The following is a 24,226-nucleotide window of genomic DNA, read 5'->3' as shown; positions in this document are numbered from 1 at the left end:
AAACCTGCTCCAGAGCGCTCAGAACCTCAGATTGTGGTGAAGGTTCACCTTCCAACAGGACAACGACCCTAAGCACACAGCCAAGATAACACAGGAGTGGCTTCGGGACAAGTCTCTGAATGTCTTTGAGTGGCCCAGCCAGAGCCCGGACTTGAACGCAATCGAATATTTCTGGAGAGACCTGAAAATAGCTGTGCTCCCCATCCAACCTGACAGCTTGAGAGGATCTGCAGAGAAGAATGGGAGAAACTCCCCAAATACAGGTGTGGCAAGCTTTTAGCGTCATACCCAAGAAGACTCGAGTCTGTAATCGCTGCTAAAGGTGCTTAACCAAAGTACTGAGTAAAGGGTCTGAATACTTATGGTAATGTAATATTTCAGTGTTCTATTTTAAATACATTTGCAAAAATGTCTAGCAAACTATTTTTGCTTTGTCATTATGGGGTATTGTGGGTAGATTGATGTGGGGGGAAAAAACAATTTAATCCATTTTAGAATAAGGTTGTAATGTAACAAAATGTGGAAAAAGTCAAGGCGTCTGAATACTTTCCGAATGCACTGTACAAGAGGGTGGGGCTTAAGCTGCATCCCTGTCTCACCCCATGGCCCTTTGGAAAGAAATGTTTTTTATTTTGCCAATTTTAACTGCACACTTGTTGTTTGTGTACATGGATTTTATAATTTTGTATGTTTTCCCCCCAACACCTCTTTCCATCAATTTGTATAGCAGACCCTCATGCCAAATTGAGTCAAAAGCTTTTTTGAAATCAACAAAGCATGACAAGACTTGTTTTTGTTTTGTTTTGTTTGTTGGTCAATTAGGGTGTGCAGGGAAAATACGTGGTCTGTCTTACGGTAATTTGGTAAAAAGCCAATTTGACATTTGCTCAGTACATTGTTTTCACTGAGGAAATGTAGAAGTCTGCTGTTAATGATAATGCAGATGATTTTCCCAAGGTTGCTGTTGACGCGTATCCCATGGTAGTTATTGGGGTCAAATTTGTCTCCACTTTTGTGGATTGGGGTGGTCCTTGGTTCCAAATGGGGAAGATGCCAGACCTGAGGATGATGTTAAAGAGTTTAAGTATAGCCAATTGAAATTTGTGGTCTGTATATTTTATCATTTCATTTAGGATACCATCAAGACCACAGGCCTTTTTGGGTTGGAGGGTTTGTATTTTGTCCTGTAGTTCATTCAATGTAATTGGAGAATCCAGTGGGTTCTGGTAGTTTAAAAAAATATATTTTTCTTATTTTATTTCACCTTTATTTAACCAGGTAAGCCAGTTGAGAACAAGTTCTCATTTACAACTGCTACCTGGCCAAGATAAAGCAAAGCAGTGCGATAAAAACAACAGCACAGAGTTACATATGGGGTAAACAAAACATAAAGTCAAAAATACAACAGAAAATATATATACAGTGTGTGCGAATGTAGTAAGTTATGGAGGTAAGGCAATAAATAGGTCATAGTGCAAAATAGTTACAATTTCGTATTAACACTGGAATGATAGATGTGCAAAAGATGATGTGCAAATAGAGATACTGGGGTGCAAATTAGCAAAATAAATAACAGTATGGGGATGAGGTAGTTGGGTGGGCTAATTTCAGAATGGCTGTGTACAGGTGCAGTGATTGGTAAGCTGCTCTGACAACTGATGCTTAAAGTTAGTGAGGGAGATAAGAGTCTCTAGCTTCAGAGATTTTTGCAGTTCGTTCCAGTCATTGGCAGCAGAGAACTGGAAGGAATGGCGGCCAAAGGAGGTGTTTGCTTTGGGGATGACCAGTGAGATATACCTGCTGGAGCGCAGACTACGGGTGGGTGTTGCTATGGTGACCAGTGAGTTTAGATAAGACGGGGATTTGCCTAGCAGTGATTTAATAATCTTGAATAGTTGATTCTAAGATTTGTATTTGATCATGTATATGTTTTTGCTGTTTGTTCTTTGTTATAGAGTCAAAAAGATTGGAGAAGTGTTTTATCCATACATCTCCATTTTGGATAGATAACTTTTCGTGTTGTTGTTTGTTTAGTGTGTTCCAATTTTCCCAGAAGTGGTTAGAGTCTATGGATTCTTCAATTACATTGAGCTGATATCCGACCTGTTGTTCCTTCTTTTTCCGTAGTGTATTTCTGTATTGTTTTAGTGATTTTAGTGATTCACCATAGTGAAGGCGTACACTCAGATTTTCTGGGTCTTTTTGTTTTTGGTTGGAAAGGTTTCTCAATTTCTTTCTTAGGTTGTCTGCATATTTGATAGGGAAGCTGAAAGGTCAAATATACTGTTTAGGCCAGGGGTGTCAAACGTCCGGCCGGATCAGGCCCGCAAACGGGTTTAATCCGGCCCGCGAGATGATTTTGAAAAAAATAAACTGCTGTTCCAATTGCGTCCACTGGATGGCGCAATAGCAATTGTGTTAAGCAAGCAAACTGTTTATACCGGGGCAGAGCAAGTAGGTCAAGCACGTGCAGCCAATGAGCTACTTTGTTTTGCCCGCGATATTTATTACGGCTTCTACTTTTAACATTATGTGCTTTGGCACCCTCATTGCCCCAATATGTCTCTGTCAAAAAAGAGAAAAGTGGACGCAGAGTGCAGAGTGTTCCAAGAAAAATGGTCATCCTATTTATTCACAGAATTGAATGGGAAAGCTGTATGTTTGGTGTGTTCAGAGCATGTTGCAGTGCTGAAAGAATATAACCTTCGTCGCCACTATGTGAGTCTTCATGCCGACAAATATGACAACTTTCAAGGACAGCGGAGATGAGAGAAGGTGAATGAACTGTTGGCGGGTCTGAAGAAACAGCAGTCTGTGTTTACTCACAGCCGAGACATCAGTGACGCTGCAGTGAAAGCTAGCTACCTCATTGCTAATGAAATCGCAGTGGCTTCAAAACCATTTAGTGAGGGTGAATTTGTAAAAACATGCATGATGAAGGCAGCGGAGATTGTGTGCCCTGAAAAGCGGCAGGCTTTTGCAAATATCAGCCTGACAAGAAACACAGTTGCAGACAGGATTTCCGATCTTTCAGTGGATTTGGACAGCCAGTTGAAGCAAAAAGTAAAGTCATTTATTGCGTTTTCGGTTGCAATTGATGAAAGCACGGACATTACAGATGTTGCACAACTGGCCATTTTCATCCGCGGAGTTGATGACACATTGACCGTCACCGAGGAGTTCGTGGAGTTGGTGCCGATGACAGATACAACGACAGCAGCTGATATTTTTACCGCACTCGTCGGCGCGCTGGACAGGGTCGGAGTGGACTGGTCCCGTGCTGTCAGCCTGGCTACAGATGGTGCGCCCTCAATGATCGGGAAAAAAGCAGGCGTTGTGACAAAGTTCAGAGAGAAAGTGCAATCTGCAAATGGAGGACGTGATTTTTTGACTTTTCACTGTATTTTGCACCAGGAGGCTTTGTGTTGCAAGTCATTAAAGATGGATAACGTCATGAAGGCTGAATCACCGTCAGTTTGACAGCCTTCTCAGAGAGAAAGACCACATCTATGGCCTGCCATACCACACTGAGGTAAGATGGTTAAGCCGAGGTGCTGTGCTGAGGCGTTTCTTTGATTTACGAGAAGAAATTGAACAGTTCATGGAAGAAAAGGGCAAACCAGTGTTAGAATTTCATTCCGCAGAATGGATGCAGGACCTTGCATTTATGGTGGATGTTACAGAGCACCTGAATAACTTGAACAAACAGCTGCAAGGGCGCAACAAAGTTGTCACGCAGTATTATGACAGCATACGTTCTTTCAAGTTGAAGCTGTCATTGTGGGAGACGCAACTTGCCGGTGGTGATGCAGCTCACTTCCCCTGTCTGAAAAATGTGTGCGCGACCCAACATGTGGCAGACATGAAGCGGTTCAAAGATAAAATAACGGGACTGTTACGGGAGTTTGAGCAACGCTTTCAGATTTATGTTTATATGTTTTTATGTTGATGTGCTATTGTTTTTAATTGATTTTATTTTATTTGTATATTTAACCTATTCTTGACTCTGTGGTTCTTGCACTTGTTTGGGGAACAGGATTTCATTATTTTTATCTACATTTCTGCCCGAGAAATGACACCCTGATATAGTTCTGTGATCTGTGATATACTTCTGTGAATCACTGAGGCATTGTGTGTTTGTGTGTTCTTTGTCCTCAGAACTTTCAAATAACTTGAGGTGTTTTATGATTAATAGTGATGTTGTGCTTTTGGACACTGTCCTCAGGCTCCAGCTTTATGTTTATATGTTTTTATGTTGATGTGCTATTGTTTTTAATTGATTTTATTTTATTTGTATATTTAACCTATTCTTGACTCTGTGGTTCTTGCACTTGTTTGGGGAACAGGATTTCATTATTTTTATCTACATTTCTGCCTGAGAAATGACACCCTGATATAGTTCTGTGATCTGTGAAACAGTTCTGTTAATCACTGAGGCATTGTGTGTTTGTGTGTTCTTTGTCCTCAGAACTTTCAAATAACTTGAGGTGTTTTATGATTAATAGTGATGTTGTGCTTTTGGACACTGTCCTCAGGCTCCAGCTTTATGTTTATATGTTTTTATGTTGATGTGCTATTGTTTTTAATTGATTTTATTTTATTTGTATATTTAACCTATTCTTGACTCTGTGGTTCTTGCACTTGTTTGGGGAACAGGATTTCATAATTTTTATCTACATTTCTGCCTGAGAAATGACACCCTGATATAGTTCTGTGATCTGTGATATCTACATTTCTGCCTGAGAAATGACACCCTGATATAGTTCTGTGATCTGTGAAACAGTTCTGTTAATCACTGAGGCATTGTGTGTTTGTGTGTTCTTTTTCTTTAGAATTTTCAAATAAACTTGACGTGTTTTATGATTAATAGTGATGTTGTGCTTGTACTATTTTGGACACACTGTCCTCAGGCTCCAGCTTTATGTTGTATGTTGATCGTATTAAAACAAAGAAAACAATCTGAAGTTGTTGTTTATAAGTTATATATACCATGATTTTTCCGGTCCGGCCCACTTGGGAATAGATTTTCCTCCATGTGGCCCCTGAGCTAAAATTAGTTTGACACCCCTGGTTTAGGCTTTCTACTGCCAAGTTTACACCTTCACTATTACAGTGAAATGTTTTGTCCAGGAAGTTGTCTAAAAAGGATTGAATTTGTTGTTGCCTAATTGTTTTTTTTGTAGGTTTCTACACTACTTTCCTTCCATCTATAGCATCTCTTAATATTGTGCAGTTCCTTTGGCTTTGATGCGTCATGATTTGAGTATTGCTCTGTTCAAGTAGACTGTGATTTTGCTGTGATCTGATCGGGGTGTTAGTGGGCTGACTGTGAATGCTCTGAGAGACTCTGGGTTGAGGTCAGTGATAAAGTAATCTACAGTACTACTGCCAAGGGATGAGCTGTAAGTGTACCTTCCATAGGAGTCTCCTTGAAGCCTACCATTGACTAATTTAACGCCCTCTCCCTTCCTCTTCGAGGTGTGAGCAACTCCTGGGGGTGAACGGGAAGTTGAGACAGGAAGTGATGCTGGCTGGGGAGCCAATCCCAGATTTGCAAGAAAGACTGAGACTTCTGCTGCAAACTATAATCCAGAGGTAGGCTGTGTCCCAAATTACACCTGATTCCCTATAATAATGTACTACTTTTGACCAGGACCCAGTACCACAGTGAGCCCCAAAAGTATCGGGACAGTGACCATTTTTGTTGTTGTTTTGGCTCTGATGAAATGATACAATGACTATGAGGTTAAAGTGCAGACTGTCAGCTTTAATTTGAGGGTAATTTCATCCATATCGGGTGAACCGTTTAGTAATTACAGCACTTTTAGTAAACAGTATAGGGAATACTATTAGTTCAATGATCTCAATCACTTTTATAGTCCCCTGTCCTTTATATGTTCCCTATGTTCTATGTTGTATTGTATGTCCTGTAGTGTGTTCTAAAGATGCTAATCAAATATGTGGAACCAGACAAGAAAAGCTTATCTTATCTTAGTCAGTGACACTGAAGTTATCCCTCATTGGCTGTTCTTTCAACCCAAATTGTAGGCTTATTAAAACACAGTTTTGTGTTTTCTTGATATGTTGGATAGTGATCTAATTTGTTAATTTAGTGGGATTATGTTTTAGAAAATGAATTTGCCTTCATTGAAATGTCTTCAGTTTGAAAACAAAACAAAATGTGTTTGTACTCCCTTCTGGGAATCAACTTCAGTCACGGACTCTTATGACATTCCTGTCAGACAGCCCACTGGACAGAGACATCAGTTCAACGTCTAGTTTTGATTTACATTTGATTGAGTTGTCAACTAACGTGAATTCAATGTGAAATCAACAAACATTTGAACCATGTCATCGGATTTAAGTTAGATTTGGGTGAAAAATGAGAAACATTCCCGGAATTCCTTTACATTGATGACGTTTTGCGAATCCAATCAGTTTTCCACGTTGATTCAACATCATCATTACAGATTTTTTTTAATGACTTGGAAACAACGTTGATTCAACCAGTTTGTGCCCAGTGGGAGGGGCCTCTCTAACACCTAGCGTTATGTCTGAGTTATATTGTTGTTGTCATTGTTACGGTCACGTTTGGGTGTTATGTTCCTTTTTAGGAACACTTAGAATCGACCATGTTTACACAGACAAGCACTCCATTACCATAGAAACCTTAAGTAGTGCGGACATACCAGCATTTAATGACTCACTAGTACTAAGTCATGTTTCCTCTCCTGTTGCAGCTCTCTGGGAGACAATATTGCTGCCAGTCCACCCATCAAAGACCCATTGATCGTTCTAGTAATTCTATTTCTATGGTTTCAGCACTCTGATGGGGGACAATGTGGCTGCCAGTCCACCCATCACAGAACCATTGATTGTTCTAGTAATTTTATTTTTACGGTTGCAGCTCCCTGATGGTAGACAAGCAGCCTCCCCAGGTGATTAAGACCCAGTCTAAGTTCTCCACAACGGTGCGCTACCTGCTGGGGGATAAGGTGGCACCCGGGAAACCAGTCCTCATCAAGGCTCAGATCATCACAGAGGCCCAGGCTAGAAACCTCAGACAGCTAGGCACCGTACCCAGGTCAGTGATGTAACGGAGCGCTTCTCAAACTCTTTTGTACAAGGGACAGGCATGCTACAGTCTTTCTTGTGTTGCGGACCATTTACATTTTAGTCATTTAGCAGACGCTCTTATCCAGAGTGATTTACAGGAGCAATTAGGGTTAAGGTGCTCAAGGGCACATAGACAGATTTTTCACCTAGTTGGCTCGGGGATTTGAACCAGCGACCTTTCGGTTACTGACCCAACGATCTTAACCGCTATGCTACCTGCCGACCAGCACGTCATGGTCCTCCCTTCTGTGATGGTGAGGACAGTTTCCATCAACAAACCAAAGGTTAATAAACACTGTGGTGAATGGAGGGTTAGGTTAGCAATCGCTACTGTCTTGCTGAACTATGGGACATGAAGTATTATCGTCCTGGACCAAGGAATGCCATGACATTGTTTGTGAACAGAAGCTAGAGAAAAACTATACAGGTGAATTGGTCCGTTACTGCTCCTGGAAAATGTGCAAAATGTCTTACATCAGTTATCACCAGGGGGAATTTTGGATTTAGAGGGTTAGCTTCCTCAAACTAATGTAAGGCTATCGCTTTGTTTACATATGACTGCTAGCATTTGGACTACCCTAATACTTGTAGCCCACTCAGTCACTTACGCTGCGTTTAGACAAGCAGCCCAATTTTGATATTTTTTTTCACTAATTGGTCTTTTGACCAATCAGATCAGCTCTGAAGAAGATGTCAAAAGACCAATTAGTGAAAACAATATCAGAATTGGTCTGGCTGTGTAAACGCAGCCTTAGATAAAATGCATACAAATGTCCATACTCAAGACATTACCGTAGTCCTAGATCAGGGGTCATTTTAGCTCAGGGGCCACATGGAGGAAAATCTATTCCCAAGTGGGCCGGACCGGAAAAATCATGGTATATATAACTTAAAAACAACAACTTCAGATTGTTTTCTTTGTTTTAATACGATCAACATACAACATAAAGCTGGAGCCTGAGGACAGTGTGTCCAAAATAGTACAAGCACAACATCACTATTAATCATAAAACACGTCAAGTTTATTTGAAAATTCTAAAGAAAAAGAACACACAAACACACAATGCCTCAGTGATTAACAGAACTGTTTCACAGATCACAGAACTATATCAGGGTGTCATTTCTCAGGCAGAAATGTAGATAAAAATTATGAAATCCTGTTCCCCAAACAAGTGCAAGAACCACAGAGTCAAGAATAGGTTAAATATACAAATAAAATAAAATCAATTAAAAACAATAGCACATCAACATAAAAACATATAAACATAAAGCTGGAGCCTGAGGACAGTGTCCAAAAGCACAACATCACTATTAATCATAAAACACCTCAAGTTATTTGAAAGTTCTGAGGACAAAGAACACACAATGCCTCAGTGATTAACAGAACTGTTTCACAGATCACAGAACTATATCAGGGTGTCATTTCTCAGGCAGAAATGTAGATAAAAATAATGAAATCCTGTTCCCCAAACAAGTGCAAGAACCACAGAGTCAAGAATAGGTTAAATATACAAATAAAATAAAATCAATTAAAAACAATAGCACATCAACATAAAAACATATAAACATAAATCTGAAAGCGTTGCTCAAACTCCCGTAACAGTCCCGTTATTTTATCTTTGAACCGCTTCATGTCTGCCACATGTTGGGTCGCGCACACATTTTTCAGACAGGGGAAGTGAGCTGCATCACCACCGGCAAGTTGCGTCTCCCACAATGACAGCTTCAACTTGAAAGAACGTATGCTGTCATAATACTGCGTGACAACTTTGTTGCGCCCTTGCAGCTGTTTGTTCAAGTTATTCAGGTGCTCTGTAACATCCACCATAAATGCAAGGTCCTGCATCCATTCTGCGGAATGAAATTCTAACACTGGTTTGCCCTTTTCTTCCATGAACTGTTCAATTTCTTCTCGTAAATCAAAGAAACGCCTCAGCACAGCACCTCGGCTTAACCATCTTACCTCAGTGTGGTATGGCAGGCCATAGATGTGGTCTTTCTGTCTGAGAAGGCTGTCAAACTGACGGTGATTCAGGCTTCTGGATCGGATGAAATTAACAGTTTGGATGACCACCTTCATGACGTTATCCATCTTTAATGACTTGCAACACAAAGCCTCCTGGTGCAAAATACAGTGAAAAGTCAAAAAATCACGTCCTCCATTTGCAGATTGCACTTTCTCTCTGAACTTTGTCACAACGCCTGCTTTTTTCCCGATCATTGAGGGCACACCATCTGTAGCCAGGCTGACAGCGTGGGACCAGTCCACTCCGACCCTGTCCAGCGCGCCGACGAGTGCAGTAAAAATATCAGCTGCTGTCGTTGTATCTGTCATCGGCACCAACTCCACGAACTCCTCGGTGACGGTCAATGTGTCATCAACTCCGCGGATGAAAATGGCCAGTTGTGCAACATCTGTAATGTCCGTGCTTTCATCAATTGCAACCGAAAACGCAATAAATGACTTTACTTTTTGCTTCACTTGGCTGTCCAAATCCACTGAAAGATCGGAAATCCTGTCTGCAACTGTGTTTCTTGTCAGGCTGATATTTGCAAAAGCCTGCCGCTTTTCAGGGCACACAATCTCCGCTGCCTTCATCATGCATGTTTTTACAAATTCACCCTCACTAAATGGTTTTGAAGCCACTGCGATTTCATTAGCAATGAGGTAGCTAGCTTTCACTGCAGCGTCACTGATGTCTCGGCTGTGAGTAAACACAGACTGCTGTTTCTTCAGACCCGCCAACAGTTCATTCACCTTCTCTCATCTCCGCTGTCCTTGAAAGTTGTCATATTTGTCGGCATGAAGACTCACATAGTGGCGACGAAGGTTATATTCTTTCAGCATAAATAGGATGACAATTTTTCTTGGAACACTCTGCACTCTGCGTCCACTTTTCTCTTTTTTGACAGAGACATATTGGGGCAATGAGGGTGCCAAAGCACATAATGTTCAAAGTAGAAGCCGTAATAAATATCGCGGGCAAAACAAAGTAGCTCATTGGCTGCACGTGCTTGACCTACTTGCTCTGCCCCGGTATAAACAGTTTGCTTGCTTAACACAATTGCTATTGCGCCATCCAGTGGACGCAATTGGAACAGCAGTTTATTTATTGAAAAATTGCAGCGCATTTTTATACTTTACAAAATTATGATTAATATTATTATTTTTTATTTATTTTTTATCATCTCGCGGGCCGGATTAAACCCGTTTGCGGGCCTGATCCGGCCCGTGGGCCGGACGTTTGACACCCCTGTCCTAGATGGTAAACCCATGTTCATAAGATGGCCAAAGAAGATCTGATTAGCACATTTCTGTGAGCAACTTCCTTGCTGGCTGTCTATAGTTGTACAGAGAGCAGTAGGCCTAATGTACAACAGACACTGATATCACTCACCATACAACTGTAGGCCTTTAAGAAGTCATATTCAAGTCTGTTTTAAAAAAGTGTTTTTTGTTCTGACTATTCCAGTGAGAATGTTGGCGAGTTGATCAATAACACAGCCATTTTGGAACACACCTCCAGCAAGAGCACATGTGCCACCTTCCGGAATATGGTATGTACTGAAACCAGGCTCTTAACCATGCACTGTCTGTCAGGTTCCTGTAATGTCATATGTGCCTGGATGGTTTTTTAATCAACCAGATTTGGAGATGTCCTTCTGTAAATCCTTCCATGAATTTTCAGATGTCATAAGGAAATGTAAGAATAAAGGAATTCCAATTCATATGTACAATTATGAATTTGTGATGTAAAAAAACTAAAAAAACATAATAAAGTCATCTATCTTGTTCTGTCGTTTCCTCCTGTCTTATAGTCTTCATAAAGTCATCAATCTTGTTCTGTCATTTCCTCCAGTGTATAGTCTTCATAAAGTCATCTATCTTGTTCTGCCATTTCCTCTATCTTGTTATGTCGTTTCCGCCAGTCTATAGTCTTCATAGAGTCATCTATCTTGTTCTGTTGTTTCCTCCAGTCTATAGTCTTCATAAAGTAATCTATCTTGTTCGGTCGTTTCATCCAGTCTATAGTCTTCATAAAGTCATCTATCTTGTTCTGTTGTTTCCTCCAGTCTATAAAGAAGATCAAGAGAGCAGACAGAAAGGGGTCGGAGTCTGTGACAGAGGAGAAGTTTGCTCTCTTCTTCACCACAGAGATCAGCATCACTGGCTGTGACACTCCCTACAGAATACAGGTCAGCTCTCCTTCCCCCTCCTTTTCAGTACAGCCAAATCAAAACTGCATGTCAAAGCTTGAATGACATACTAATACATTTACATTTTAGTCATTTAGCAGACGCTTTTATCCAGAGCGACTTAGTGAGTGCATACATTTTTCATACTGGTCCCCCGTGGGAAATGAACCCACAACCCTGGCGTTGCAAGCGCCATGCTCTACCAACTGAGCTACACGGGACTGTGTGAGGTATGGCAATGTGAGGTATGGCAATAAATGATTGGACTTTTTCTACACACTTTCTCTGGTCTCGCCCTTTGGCCTGTGCAATGTCATTTGAACTTTGACATGACTGCTTAGACCTCACTTTTGGGTAACTTGGCAGTACATCTGTTATCGGTTAACGTCTTGGCAATAGCAGTATTATAGCACAGCAGGTCTGAGATATGCAACCAGACTTGTCATCTGCCACGTCGTATATCTCAAGACACACAGTAGAAGCATAGTTTAGATCATCAATAGAAACTGTGAGCAGTTGTCTTGTTGATCAGTTAATAGTATGGCTGTACTGATATGGTGTTGATCATTGAATAGTATGGCTGTACTGACATGTAAATAATCTCTGTGTGATTGTAGATGATCTCTGTGTGATTGTAGATGATCTCTGTGTGATTGTAGATGATCTCTGTGTGATTGTAAATTATCTCTGTGTGATTGTAGATGATCTCTGTGTGATTGTAGATGATCTCTGTGTGATTGTAGATGATCTCTGTTCCCGTGGTGGTGATAGTTCATGGGAGTCAGGATAACAATGCCCTAGCAACCATCATTTGGGACTGCGCTTTCGCTGAACCAGTGAGTGCCTATCTCTCTAGTTTGTCTCAGTGTCTGTCTGTCGATCTGTCTCCTCCTTTCTCTCCATCTCTCTCTCTCTCTCTCTCTCTCTCTCTCTCTCTCTCTCTCTCTCTCTCTCTCTCTCTCTCTCTCTCTCTCTCTCTCTCTCTCTCTCTCTCTCTCTCTCTCTCTCTCTCTCTCTCTCTCTCTCTCTCTCTCTCTCTATGTCTCTCTAAACCCTTTTCCCACTCATATCACACCCACTATCAACACAGTAGACTAAACAGTATGTCTGCTCACTTTTCTCACAACATCAACATTTGACATCTAATCTTATGATGCAAAAATTCTAACAAAATGTATAGCACATAGAATTAAAAAGATATTGTCGGACATTATTCATTCTAATCAGACAGGTTTTTTACATGGACGATACATTGGAGATAATATAAGGCAAGTACTGGAAACAATAGAACACTATGAAAAATCTGGGAAACCAGGCCTGGTATTCATAGCAGACTTTGAAAAGGCTTTTGATAAAGTACGACTGGAGTTTATATATAAATGCCTGGAGAATTTCAATTTTGGAGAATCTCTTATAAAATGGGTTAAAATCATTACATTTACATTTTAGTCATTTAGCAGACGCTCTTATCCAGAGCAACTTACAGTTAGTGAATGCATACATGTTTCTTTTGTGTTGTTTTTGTTTGTTTTTTATACTGGCCCCCCGTGGGAAACGAACCCACATCCCTGTGCGCCGCCCATGGGTCTCCCGGTCGGGGCCGGCTGCGATAGAGCCTGGACTCGAACCAGGATCTCTAGTGGCACAGCTAGCACTGCGATGCAGTGCCTTAGACCACTGCGCCACTCGGGAGTCAAAATCATGTATAGTAACCCTAGGTGTAAAATAGTAAATAATGTCTACTTCTCAGAAAGTATTAAACTGTCAAGAGGAGTAAAACAAGGTTGTCCACTATCGGCATATCTATTTATTATGGGCATCAAAATGTTAGCTATTAAAATCAGATCCAACAATAATATAAAGTGATTAGAAATCCAGGTCTTAAAAACAAAGGTGTCATTGTACGCCACAGCCTCATAGAGGATCTAGATACATTTTCTAACCTCTCTGGATTACAACCAAATTATAAAAAATTTACTATATTACATTTTACTCATTTAGCAGACGCTCTTATCCAGAGCGACTTACAGTTAGTGAATACATATTTTTTTATACTGGCCCCCGTGGGAATCGAACCCACAACCCTGGCGTTGCAAACGCCATGCTCTATCAACTGAGCTACATCCCTGCCGGCCATTCCCTCCCCTACCCTGGACAACGCTGGGCCAATTGTGCGCCGCCCATGAGTCTCCCGGTCGCGGCCGGCTGCGACAGAGCCTGGATTCGAACCAGGATCTCTATTGGCACAGTTAGCACTGCGATGCAGTGCCTTAGACCACTGCGCCACTCAGGACACTCACTATTATGTATTTGATCACTAAAAAATACTATTTTTACATTACCGTGTAGTTTACCAATAAAATGGTCTGATGGTGATGTGGATATACTCTGAATACATATCCCAAAATAAATAAATGATCTCACTCCAATACATTTTAATAGAAAGTTAGCAAAAATAGATAAGATCTTGCTACCATGGAAAGATAAATACCTGTCTATTTGTGGAAAAATCACCCTGATTAACTCTTTTGTATTATTTACATTTTAGTCATTTAGCAGACGCTCTTATCCAGAGCGACTTACAGTAGTGAGTGCATACATTTTCATACTAGTCCCCCGTGGGAATCGAACCCACAACCCTGGCGTTGCAACCGCCATGCTCTACCAACTGAGCTACACGGGACTACAACTATTATCCCAGTTTACCTATTTGCTTATGGTCTTGCCTACGCCTAGTGAACAGTATTTTAAATTATAAGATTTAAAAAATATTCAATTTCATTTGGAACGGCAAGCCACACAAAATTAAACGGGCCTATTTATATAATGAATATGAATTCGGAGGACAGAAATTATTAAATATTAAAGCATTAGACCTATCACTAAAAGCTTCAGTCATACAAAATGTATACTTAAATCCGAACTGGCTCTCTATCAAATTAGTAAGTTTGTCTCACCCAATGTTCAAGAATGGCCTTTTTCCCTTTATTCAGATTACAACCTCTCACTTTCAGTTATTTGAAAAGGAAATCATCTCCCAAATATCACTATTTCTAAAACAAGCCATAGAAAGTTGGTTGCAATTTCAATTTAAACCTACTGAAACGACAGAACAAATAATGCAACAAATATTGTGGTTAAACTCAAATATACTAATTGATTAAAAAAAACATTATGTTTTGAAGAAATGTTTTAAAAAGGTATAATCTTCATAAATGATATCATAGGTAGGACTGGTGGAGTTATGTCGCACATGCAGCTAACAAAAACATATGGTAATGTCTGCTCTACCCAAAATTACAACCAAATAATTACAGCATTACTGCAAAAATGGAAGAGGAAAGTGGAAGGGGGAAAAAGTAAGGAACTTGTCTGTCGGCCCTGCATTAAAGACCATAATTGGTTAAAGAAAGTTGTGATAAATAAAAAAGCATACCAGTTTCATTTAAGGACCAAAGGATTGACAGCCGTCCCATATAGATTGCAAAATAGTTGGGAAGACATTTTTGACAAATGGTAAATGGTTTATGAACTGATACGCAAAACGACGTTGGATTCAAAACTTATAATTTTTCAATTTAAATTATTATACAAAATTCTTGAAACCAATAGAATGTTATTTATATGGGGGATACAATCTTCCCAGCTCTGCAGATTTTGCTGCGAAGAGACAGAATCATTAGATCATTTGTTTTGGTACTGTCCAATTGTAGCTTGTTTTTGGTCACAGGTCCAGGAATGGCTGAAGGATTGCAATATTTAGCTGGAGCTAACCCTGCAGATATCACTACTGGGTGATCTGAAAAGTCATAGTCAATCGATCAATAATATAATAATACTTTTAGCAAAAATGTTTATTTTCAATTTACAATCTGTAGAAACAATAGGAATAGAAGGGTTCAGAACCTTTGTGAAACATCAAGTTTCATTAGAAAGTTCTTTGTTTCTGTCCATTTTGAGCCTGTAATCGAACCCACAATTGCTGATGCTCCAGATACTCAACTAGTCTCAAGAAGGCCAGTTTTATTGCTTCTTTAACCAGCACAACAGTTTTCAGCTGTGCTAACATAATTGCAAAAGGGTTTTCTAATGATCAATTAGCCTTTTTAAAATGATAAACTTGGATTAGCAAACACAACGTGCCATTGGAACACAGGACTGATGGTTGCTGATAATGGGCCTCTGTACGCCTATGTAGATATTCCATAAAATATCTGCCGTTTCCAGCTACAATGGCCATTTACAACATTAACAATGTCTACACTGTATTTCTGATCAATTTGATGTTATTTTAATGGACATAAAAATTGCTTTTCTTTCGAAAACAATGACATTTCTAAGTGACCCCAAACTTTTGAACAGTAGTGTATATAGTATGTATAAACTGGAAGTAGAGGCCTAAGCGTTGTTGTTCACTAGTTTACTCCAATTAGGAGAGGGGTGGTGGGTTGGAAAGTAATAAAGGAGGATGAATTTAGAAAAAGGATATGTATGTATGTATATGTATTTATATGTATGTGTGTATGTATGTATGTATGTGTGTATGTGTATATGTATCTGTATATTTGCGAGAAAAAACGTATGTGGGATTGGAGGTGATGCAGACAATTACATTGATGGTAGTTACAATCTATTTGCAATTTTAAAGTTGATCTACCCCCTAAAAAAATAATAATATATAATAATATATCCTTATGATGTCGTCATCAGGACAGGATTCCGTTTGTGGTTCCGGAGCGCGTTCCCTGGAAGCAGATGTGCGTGACCCTGAACAGTAAGTTCATGTCGGACGTCGGGACAGAGCGTTGCTTTGACAGCTACAACCAACACTTCCTGGCCCAGAAGATCTTCGACAAGCCGGACATAGCTGGAGACTACAGCAACATGCTGGTGTCATGGGCTCAGTTCAACAAGGTACAGACACACACACACAAGCACACCTGTCTTTAGGTAGGTCCTGTACACCCACCACCTCTAGGGTAACTCCATATGCCACATGGCCTAGATGCACTGTACTGCATTTACCAGTGAATATGTTTGCTAGTAAAATTGTGAACAGAACAGAGTGAGATTTATCAACCAGAAGGATTGTGCAGACTGTCTTTTGTTGGTCAATACCTCAGGAGATGCTCCCCGGACGACCTTTCACCTTCTGGCAGTGGTTTGACGGTGTGATAGAGCTTACCAAGAGGCACCTGAAGAGCTATTGGAGCGATGGGTGAGTCATGTCTGCCAGTCAGAATCAGAGCTAGGTTGTGTTCACTAGGCACCAAACGGAAGAAAACAGACTGAAACAGGGAAGGACTACACTTGTTTTTGTTTTTCATGGATATTTTTTGTTGCTATGGTGAGCTGAACTGCCCTAATGAACTGTCTACCAGTGAGACAGAGCAGACCTGGGTTCAAATAGTGTTTGAAAGTCTTGAGTGTCAGACCGACAGGGTTTGTACCTTTGGGACTATTCCATTGGTTCCATCGCTCCAGACAAGCTCAATCGAGCACAGTTAAAGTATTTGAAAGAGTTCATATGTAGTCACATAACAGAGACACACACACAGACAGAAAAAGGTGTGTCTTCCTTCCTCTAGGTTGATATTTGGTTTCATCGGTAAGCAGCACCTCCACCTGATCCTAAAGGACCGCCCTAATGGAACCTTCCTACTGCGCTTCAGTGACTCTGAGATAGGAGGCATCACCATCGCATATGTGGCTCCCTCCGAGAGTAAGTCTGCCACACACACACACACACACACACACACACACACACACACACAATCATATAGCTATCTTTTATAGCAACTACATCATGTTAGCTAAATTACATGGTTATCTTTGGAGAAAGGAGTACTATAATGGCTGCGTCCCAAATGGCAACCTATTTCCTTTATAGTGCACTAGTGTCTATTGTATCATACTCTGTTTTTCCATTCTGACTTCTTGCCTCTGGTATGGCATGCTGGATGCCAGAGACACAGAACTACATATTAGAACTCATATTCTAATGATTGTGGCCAGAGATACATTATTTTCCCTATTTACCTTCACCTGGTCTCTCTCTCTCTCTCTCTCTCTGCTTCTCTCTCTCTCTCTCTCTCTCTCTCTCTCTCTCTCTCTCTCTCTCTCTCTCTCTCTCTCTGCTTCTCTCTCTTTCTCTCTCTCTCTCTCTCTGCTTCTCTCTCTCTCTCTGCTTCTCTCTCTCTCTCTCTCTCTCTCTCTCTCTCTCTGCTTCTCTCTCTCTCTCTGCTCCTCTCTCTCTCTCTCTCTCTCTCTCTCTCTCTCTCTCTCTCTGCTCCTCTCCCTCTCTCTCTGCTCCTCTCTCTCTCTCCCTCTCTCTCTGCTCCTCTCTCTCTCTGCTCCTCTCTCTCTCTGCTCCTCTCTCTCTGCTCCTCTCTCTCTGCTCCTCTCTCGCTCTCTCTCTGCTCCTCTCTCTCTGCTCCTCTCTCTCGCTTTCTCTCTGCTCCTCTCTCTCTCTGCTCCTCTCTCTCTCTCTGCTCCTCTCTCTCGCTCTCTCTCTGCTCCTCTCTCTCTCTCTCTGCTCCTCTTTATCTATCTCTCTCTCTCTCTCTGCTCCTCTCTCTCTCTGCTCCTCTCTCTCACTCTCTCTCTCTCTCTGCGCCTCTCTCTCTGCTCCTCTCTCTCTGCTCCTCGCTCTTTCTCTCTCTCTCTGCTCCTCTCTCTCTGTTCCTCTCTCTCTCTGCTCCCCTCTCTCTCTCTGCTCCTCTCTCTCTCTATTTGCTCCTCTCTCTTTGCTCCTCTCTCTCTCTCTCTGCTCCTCTCTCTCTCTCTCTGCTCCTCTCTCTATCTCTTTCTCTGCTCCTCTCTCTCTCTCTCTCTGCTCCTCCGTCTCTGCTCCTCTCTCTCTCTCTCTGCTCCTCTCTCTCGCTCTCTCTCGTTCTCTCTCTCTCTGCTCCTCTCTCTCTCTCTGCTCCTCTCTCTGCTCCTCTCTCTCTCTCTGCTCCTCTCTCTCTCTCTCTCTCTCTCTCTGCTCCTCTCTCTGCTCCTCTCTCTCTCTCTGCTCCTCTCTCTCTCTCTCTCTCTCTCTCTCTCTGCTCCTCTCTCTCTCTCTGCTCCTCTCTCTCTGCTCCTCTCTCTCTCTCTGCTCCTCTCTCTCTCTCTGCTCCTCTCTCTCTCTCTACTCCCCCCTCTCTCTGCTCCTCTCTCTCTCTCTCTGCTCCTCTCTCTCTCTCTCTGCTCCTCTCTTTCTCTCTCTCTCTCTCTCTGCTCCTCTCTCTCTCTCTCTCTCTCTCTGCTCCTCTCTCTCTCTCTCTCTCTCTCTCTCTCTCTGCTCCTCTTCCTCCCTCTCTCTTTCTAGACGGGGGCCAGAAGATCCAGAATATTCAACCGGCTACCAAAAGAGACTTGGAGATCCGTTCCCTTGGTAACCGTATTCGAGACATCGACTTTATCACACACGTGTATCCAGATCTGCCAAAGAATGATGTGTTTCGAAGATACTACACAGGTAAGTCCTATTTATTACCAACTAGAAGAGACAGACATACAGACAGACAGACAGACAGACAGACAGACAGACAGACAGACAGACAGACAGACAGAGACAGACAGAGACAAACAGACATACAGACGGACAGACAGAGAGTATATTATTTGTGTTATGAAGCTTTGAATTGGATGAATAATATGACAATTGTAAGAAATCTGTTTAAATGGGAATTCCAATCTTCTTCCCTGCATCATTTTAACCAGATAACCCGTTACCTCGGGATACCTCGGGATACCTTGTTGTCTCCATCCAGACGAAAGTGGGAGTGTGAGTTACACAGAAGCAATATCACTAACCAAGGTTGCGTCCCAAATGGCACCCTATCCCCATATTACATCGTGCACTACTTTTGACCAGGGCCCATAGCGAATATGGTGGCATTTGTGTGTCTGGATGTTAAAGTTATGATATATTCCAGGCATAAGCTAACATGATGTTGTTAAAAGCAAACTATACACTGAGTGTACAAAACATTAAGAGCATCTTCCTAATATTGAGGTGCACCCCCTTTTGCCCTCAGAACAGCCTCAATTTGTTGAGGCATGGACTCTACAAGGTATCGAAAGCGTTCCACAGGGATACTGGCCCATGTTGACTCCAATGCTTCCCACAGTTGTGTCAAATTGTCTGGATGTCCTTTGGATCCTTTGGTCCTTTGGACCATTCCTGATACACACAGGAAACTGTTGAGCTTGAAAAACCCAGCAGCGTTGCAGTTCTTGACACAAACCGGTGTGCCTGGCACCTACTACCATACCCCGTTCAAGGGCACTTAATTATTTTGTCTTGCCCATTCACCCTCTGAATGGCACACATACACAATCCATGTCTCAATTGTCTCAAGGCTTAAAAATCCTTCTTTAACCTGTCTCCTCCCCTTCATCTACACTGATTGAAGTGGATTTAACAAGTGACATCAATAAGGGATCATAGCTTTCACCTGGATTCACCTGGTCAGTCTATGTCATGGAAAGATGTTTTGTACATTCAGTGTATTTATTTTATTTTGTATTTAACCTTTATTTTATCAGGGAGTCATACTGAGACCAAGGTCTCTTTTACAGATGAGCCCTGAATTACAGAAATTACAGAAAATACACACATCAAAATATATAATTACAAAATGCAAGTAGAAAGAAAAACACGGTCATAAAGAACAAACACATTCATCAGTAATAAGGTCCTCAATCAGCTTTCTGAATTACCCTAGAGACACCAAAACATCACATTTAAGAACATTTTGCAGATTGTTCCACAAATAAGCTGCAAGAAAACTAAAAGCTGATTTACCTAACTCAGTAGAGACCCAAGGAATTTCCAGAGTTAGCCATCACTGAGACCGGGTGTGGTAACTCGTATGTCTAAAGTTTAGTAAAGGTGTTAGGTACAGTGGGACTTTTTGTAAAAGGGCTTTATAAATGAAAACATAGCAATGTATCAACCTATGTGACATCAAAGAAGGCCAACAAACTTTCTGGTAGAAAATGCAGTGATGAGTACTAAAATTGTGTATGTGTGTGTTTTTTTGTTGTTGCAGGGAACCCCTTTGTGACTCTCCTCAATGCAGTGAAACCCCACAGGACCATAATTCCTCTCTCTATTCCATGTGAGTCTGAATATCTCACACACACACACACGCACACGCACACAAACACACACACACACACACTTTACAAGGTGGTCTTCATTCTCTCGTAGGGACCAGGGAAATAGAGCCAGCGCGTCGCCGTTCTACTCTCTCTCTCCGTAAGTACCTTGTTAGTTAGTGATCCCTTATGTGCCCGGGAAGACACATTTACATTTTAGTAATTTCAGTAGACACATTTACATTTTAGTCATTTCAGTAGACACGTTTACATTTTAGTCATTTCAGTAGACACATTTACATTTTAGTCATTTCAGTAGACACATTTACATTTTAGTCATTTCAGTAGACACATTTACATTTTAGTCATTTCAGTAGACACATTTACATTTTAGTCATTTCAGTAGACACATTTACATTTTAGTCATTTCAGTAGACACATTTACATTTTAGTCATTAGAGTTTTATGTGGCTCATGCTATTGTAAGCTACTGTTAAGCTCTTTTGTTGTCCAGTGACAGGACTCTAGCCTGAGTGTCAGTCTATTTGTGCCAACTCCTTGTCACTCATTGTCATACCAATGGTTCAATATATAATAAAAATATATATTATAATATATAATAATAATGTATATTTACCAGACACTTTTATCCAAAGCGACTTAGTCATGCGCACGTACATTTTACATACGGGTGGACTCTGGAATCAAAACCCACTATCCTGCCGTTACAAGCGCCATGCTCTACCAACTGAGATACAGAGGACCATAATTGATCATGAGCAATGGAGTTGGCAAGAGCACAGACAGATCTGGGACAAGGCTAACTTGACTCATCTGGTTAAATAAAGGTTACATAATTTAATATAGAAATAAAATCTAAGTGTTGTGTCTGTTGGCATCAGGCACCAGCAGACCGCCTTCCAGCCTGTCCCAGGGCCCCTACAGGGGATGTTCACTGACCTCTCAAGCCCCAACGGACTCTTTCCTGCATCTAACTTGTGAGTGACACCGCACTGGAAAAACCTCCCAGGTCTTTGTGGTTGAACCTGTGTTTGAAATTCACTGCTCGACTGAGGGACCTTAAAACACTATTATTGCACACAGTGAGTTATTATGTGAACTTATCTAGGCTTGCCATAACAAAGGGGTTGAATACTTATTGACAAGACATTTCAGCTTTTCATTTTTATTTAATTTGTAAACATTTCTAAAAACATGATTCCACTTTGACATTATGGGGTATTGTGTGTAGGTCAGTGACACATCTCAATTTAATCCATTTTTAATTCAGGCTGTAACACAACAACATGTGGAAAAATTCAGGGGGTGTGAATACTTTCTGAAGGCACTGTAGCATGTAGCCCTGTAGGGAATATACTTCATTGTGGAGCACTGATCTTCATTATTTCATATTTGACATGTCACTGGGACAGCTCTCGGTGTCCACATCGCTAAGGATCTATCATGGTCCACACACACCAACACAGTCGTGGAAAGGGCACAACAACGCCTCTTCCCCCTCAGGAGGCTGAAAAGATTTGGCATGGGTCCTCAGATCCTACAGCTGCGCCATTGAGTTCTACAGCTGCATAGGGGTGGGCGATATGAGCTAAAATTCATATCACGATATTTTCCACTGTCCAGACGATATCGATATGATATCACGATATATGACGTAAAAAAATATGAATCACATTTTAATATCCCTTCTTGGTTAAATTATATTAGTTAAGGAAAAATATGTATTTGAACCTTATATAACCAGAAAGAGTGAGGCATTGGACCGTATGGACCTGAAAAGTTTTTATTTGTATTGTGCAAACATGCATTCCGTAAACATGAGGTAGGTAGGCCTATATATATATATATATATATATAAATTAGATATTAAGTAAAATTAAATAAAAAATAACAGGAGATAAAGAAAATAAGGTAATTACAAATTCAAATACGTGTGTTTGTTTTGGCTACGGTCCGTAGATATGTAAAAAACTAACCGTTTGAAACTAAACCTTTCAAGCCTCAACCATCAATTATCAACAATATCAACAAATCTTCACTAGAACTTTCTTCACAAGTTCCGTGCCAGGAATACCAGCATGTTGACTGTTTCTGGCTTTAGTGCTGCCCTGTGACATGTCACCACATTGCCCCCAGTGCTGAATGCCCTCTCAGAGGGGGCACTTGTGGCAGGGATGCATAAGTATTTCTTTGCCAGACAACTCACACGTGGAAAATTAGATCCGTGAAATCGCCACCACTCCAAAGGATCAGACTCGCTGTCTGCTGCCGTTGCCAGAATGTAGCTATTCAGCTCTTGCTCAATGATCTGCCTCTCTGAACATGAGGCAGGTGCACTGCTGGTCTGCTTAAAGAAGCTCCCAAGGCTCTTCTTGGGCTTCTTGCCTGATTGATGAGCAGTGGAAGCTTCTTTCTCCCTGTCAGTGTGATCCTCTGCAAGAGACGATTTTCCCAGGGCTGTGTTCTCCACCAGGAGGGCTTCGGTCTCTGAGGCAGCTCTCACCTTAAAAAATGAAAATAATTAAACTTTATTTGTATAGCACCTTTCATACATAAAATGCAGCCCAAAGTGCTTTACATTTGAAGCAATAAAACAAGAACAAATGAATAAATACCTTAATGTCCTCCAGTTTCTCAGCGGACATGTACCTGGTCTTGAACCTTGGATCTAGAAAGGTAGCCATGGAGAGCAGCTCATCTGTTGCAGGGTCAGTGTACTTGTTATTCAAGTAATCAAGAACCTTGATCTTGATCTCTTTGGTCAGTTCTGTATCGTCCTTGCTCAGATTTAGAACCTCTGCATTTAACAGATTGATGACAGGCTTCAAATAGGACACGCTCACATACGCTTCTCCTGACAGGGCATCTGTAAAGTCCTGGAGTGGCTTCAGTGCTGCTGTGACTGATTCCAAGACCTGGATGTCTTGCCAGGTAGGTACAAGGTGCCGTGTCTTTTTGTCCCCTGCCAGGACCTGTGTAATGGCCTTTTCCTGCTCCAGGACTCTTTCCATCATTTTCAGACGAGATCCCCACCTTGTCGGAGATTCTGTGATGAGCTTGTGCAGGGGCAGGCTTAGTTCATTCTGTGCTGTCATCAGGGCCTTCTGCTTTTTCCAGCTGTATGAGAACGTGCTAACCACCTTTTTGCAAACCCCTGTGGCCCGGGAAATCGCACACCCCTGTGGCCCGGGAGCGTTTTGGACACTCCTCTCTGGAAATTGGGAATAAGAAATCAAAATAATAGGGTGAAAAATAATCGAATCACAATACAATAATAATTAATAATAATGCATTTTTATATAGAAATCACAATACAATATAACTTTTAATCTTTGTTTGAGGATTTACGGCATTTACATTCAACTGTTACACATTTTACAAATCTGATGTGCTTAGATTTAGCCTACGGTACATGGCTGATGTGAGCTGTATTTTTTCTTAATAATAAGCATCATACAGGGTAGGCCTAGGCTACAGTCCTGAAACTTACCAATAGCATTGTGCAGCCTGTGTCCGAAACATCCAAGGTTTGCCCACTTGTTCAGCTGCAATGCCTTGATCATGTTCGATCCGCTGTCGGTCGTCATACAAACTTGACGCGACTCTTTTAATCCCCAGGACGACAGTATGTCCCTCAGCCCACCTGCAATTATTTCCCCGGTGTGGTCGTCTGGGAAATAAGACGTCTGTAGGCACTTACTTTTCAGTTTCCAGTCACCGTCTATGTAATGGATTGTGAGGCTTATATAAGGTTCTGTGGTACGACTTGACCATAGATCGGCAGTAGTGGAGAAGAATGGAA

At 41.3% G+C, this 24,226-nt stretch overlaps 1 protein-coding gene across 1 annotated transcript in view; it reads left to right on the top strand.

Annotated features, from left to right (window-relative positions):
- Positions 1-24,226, top strand: part of LOC311147728 (signal transducer and activator of transcription 6-like) — a 72,559-nt gene that overhangs the window by 42,245 nt on the left and 6,088 nt on the right. Inside the window, exons 10-22 of the mRNA XM_084184491.1 lie at positions 5,479-5,595; positions 6,908-7,084; positions 10,590-10,674; positions 11,191-11,313; positions 12,057-12,149; positions 16,024-16,227; positions 16,437-16,531; positions 16,902-17,035; positions 18,626-18,775; positions 19,021-19,084; positions 20,355-20,423; positions 20,516-20,563; positions 21,306-21,401. Coding sequence (XP_084040617.1) covers positions 5,479-5,595; positions 6,908-7,084; positions 10,590-10,674; positions 11,191-11,313; positions 12,057-12,149; positions 16,024-16,227; positions 16,437-16,531; positions 16,902-17,035; positions 18,626-18,775; positions 19,021-19,084; positions 20,355-20,423; positions 20,516-20,563; positions 21,306-21,401 — 1,455 coding nt within the window. The remainder of the gene's footprint in view (positions 1-5,478; positions 5,596-6,907; positions 7,085-10,589; positions 10,675-11,190; positions 11,314-12,056; positions 12,150-16,023; positions 16,228-16,436; positions 16,532-16,901; positions 17,036-18,625; positions 18,776-19,020; positions 19,085-20,354; positions 20,424-20,515; positions 20,564-21,305; positions 21,402-24,226) is intronic.

Source organism: Coregonus lavaretus (genome assembly GCF_964263955.1).
Source record: "Coregonus lavaretus genome assembly, chromosome: 20".
NCBI lineage: Eukaryota > Metazoa > Chordata > Actinopteri > Salmoniformes > Salmonidae > Coregonus > Coregonus lavaretus.
This window is presented reverse-complemented; position numbering and strand designations above follow the sequence as displayed.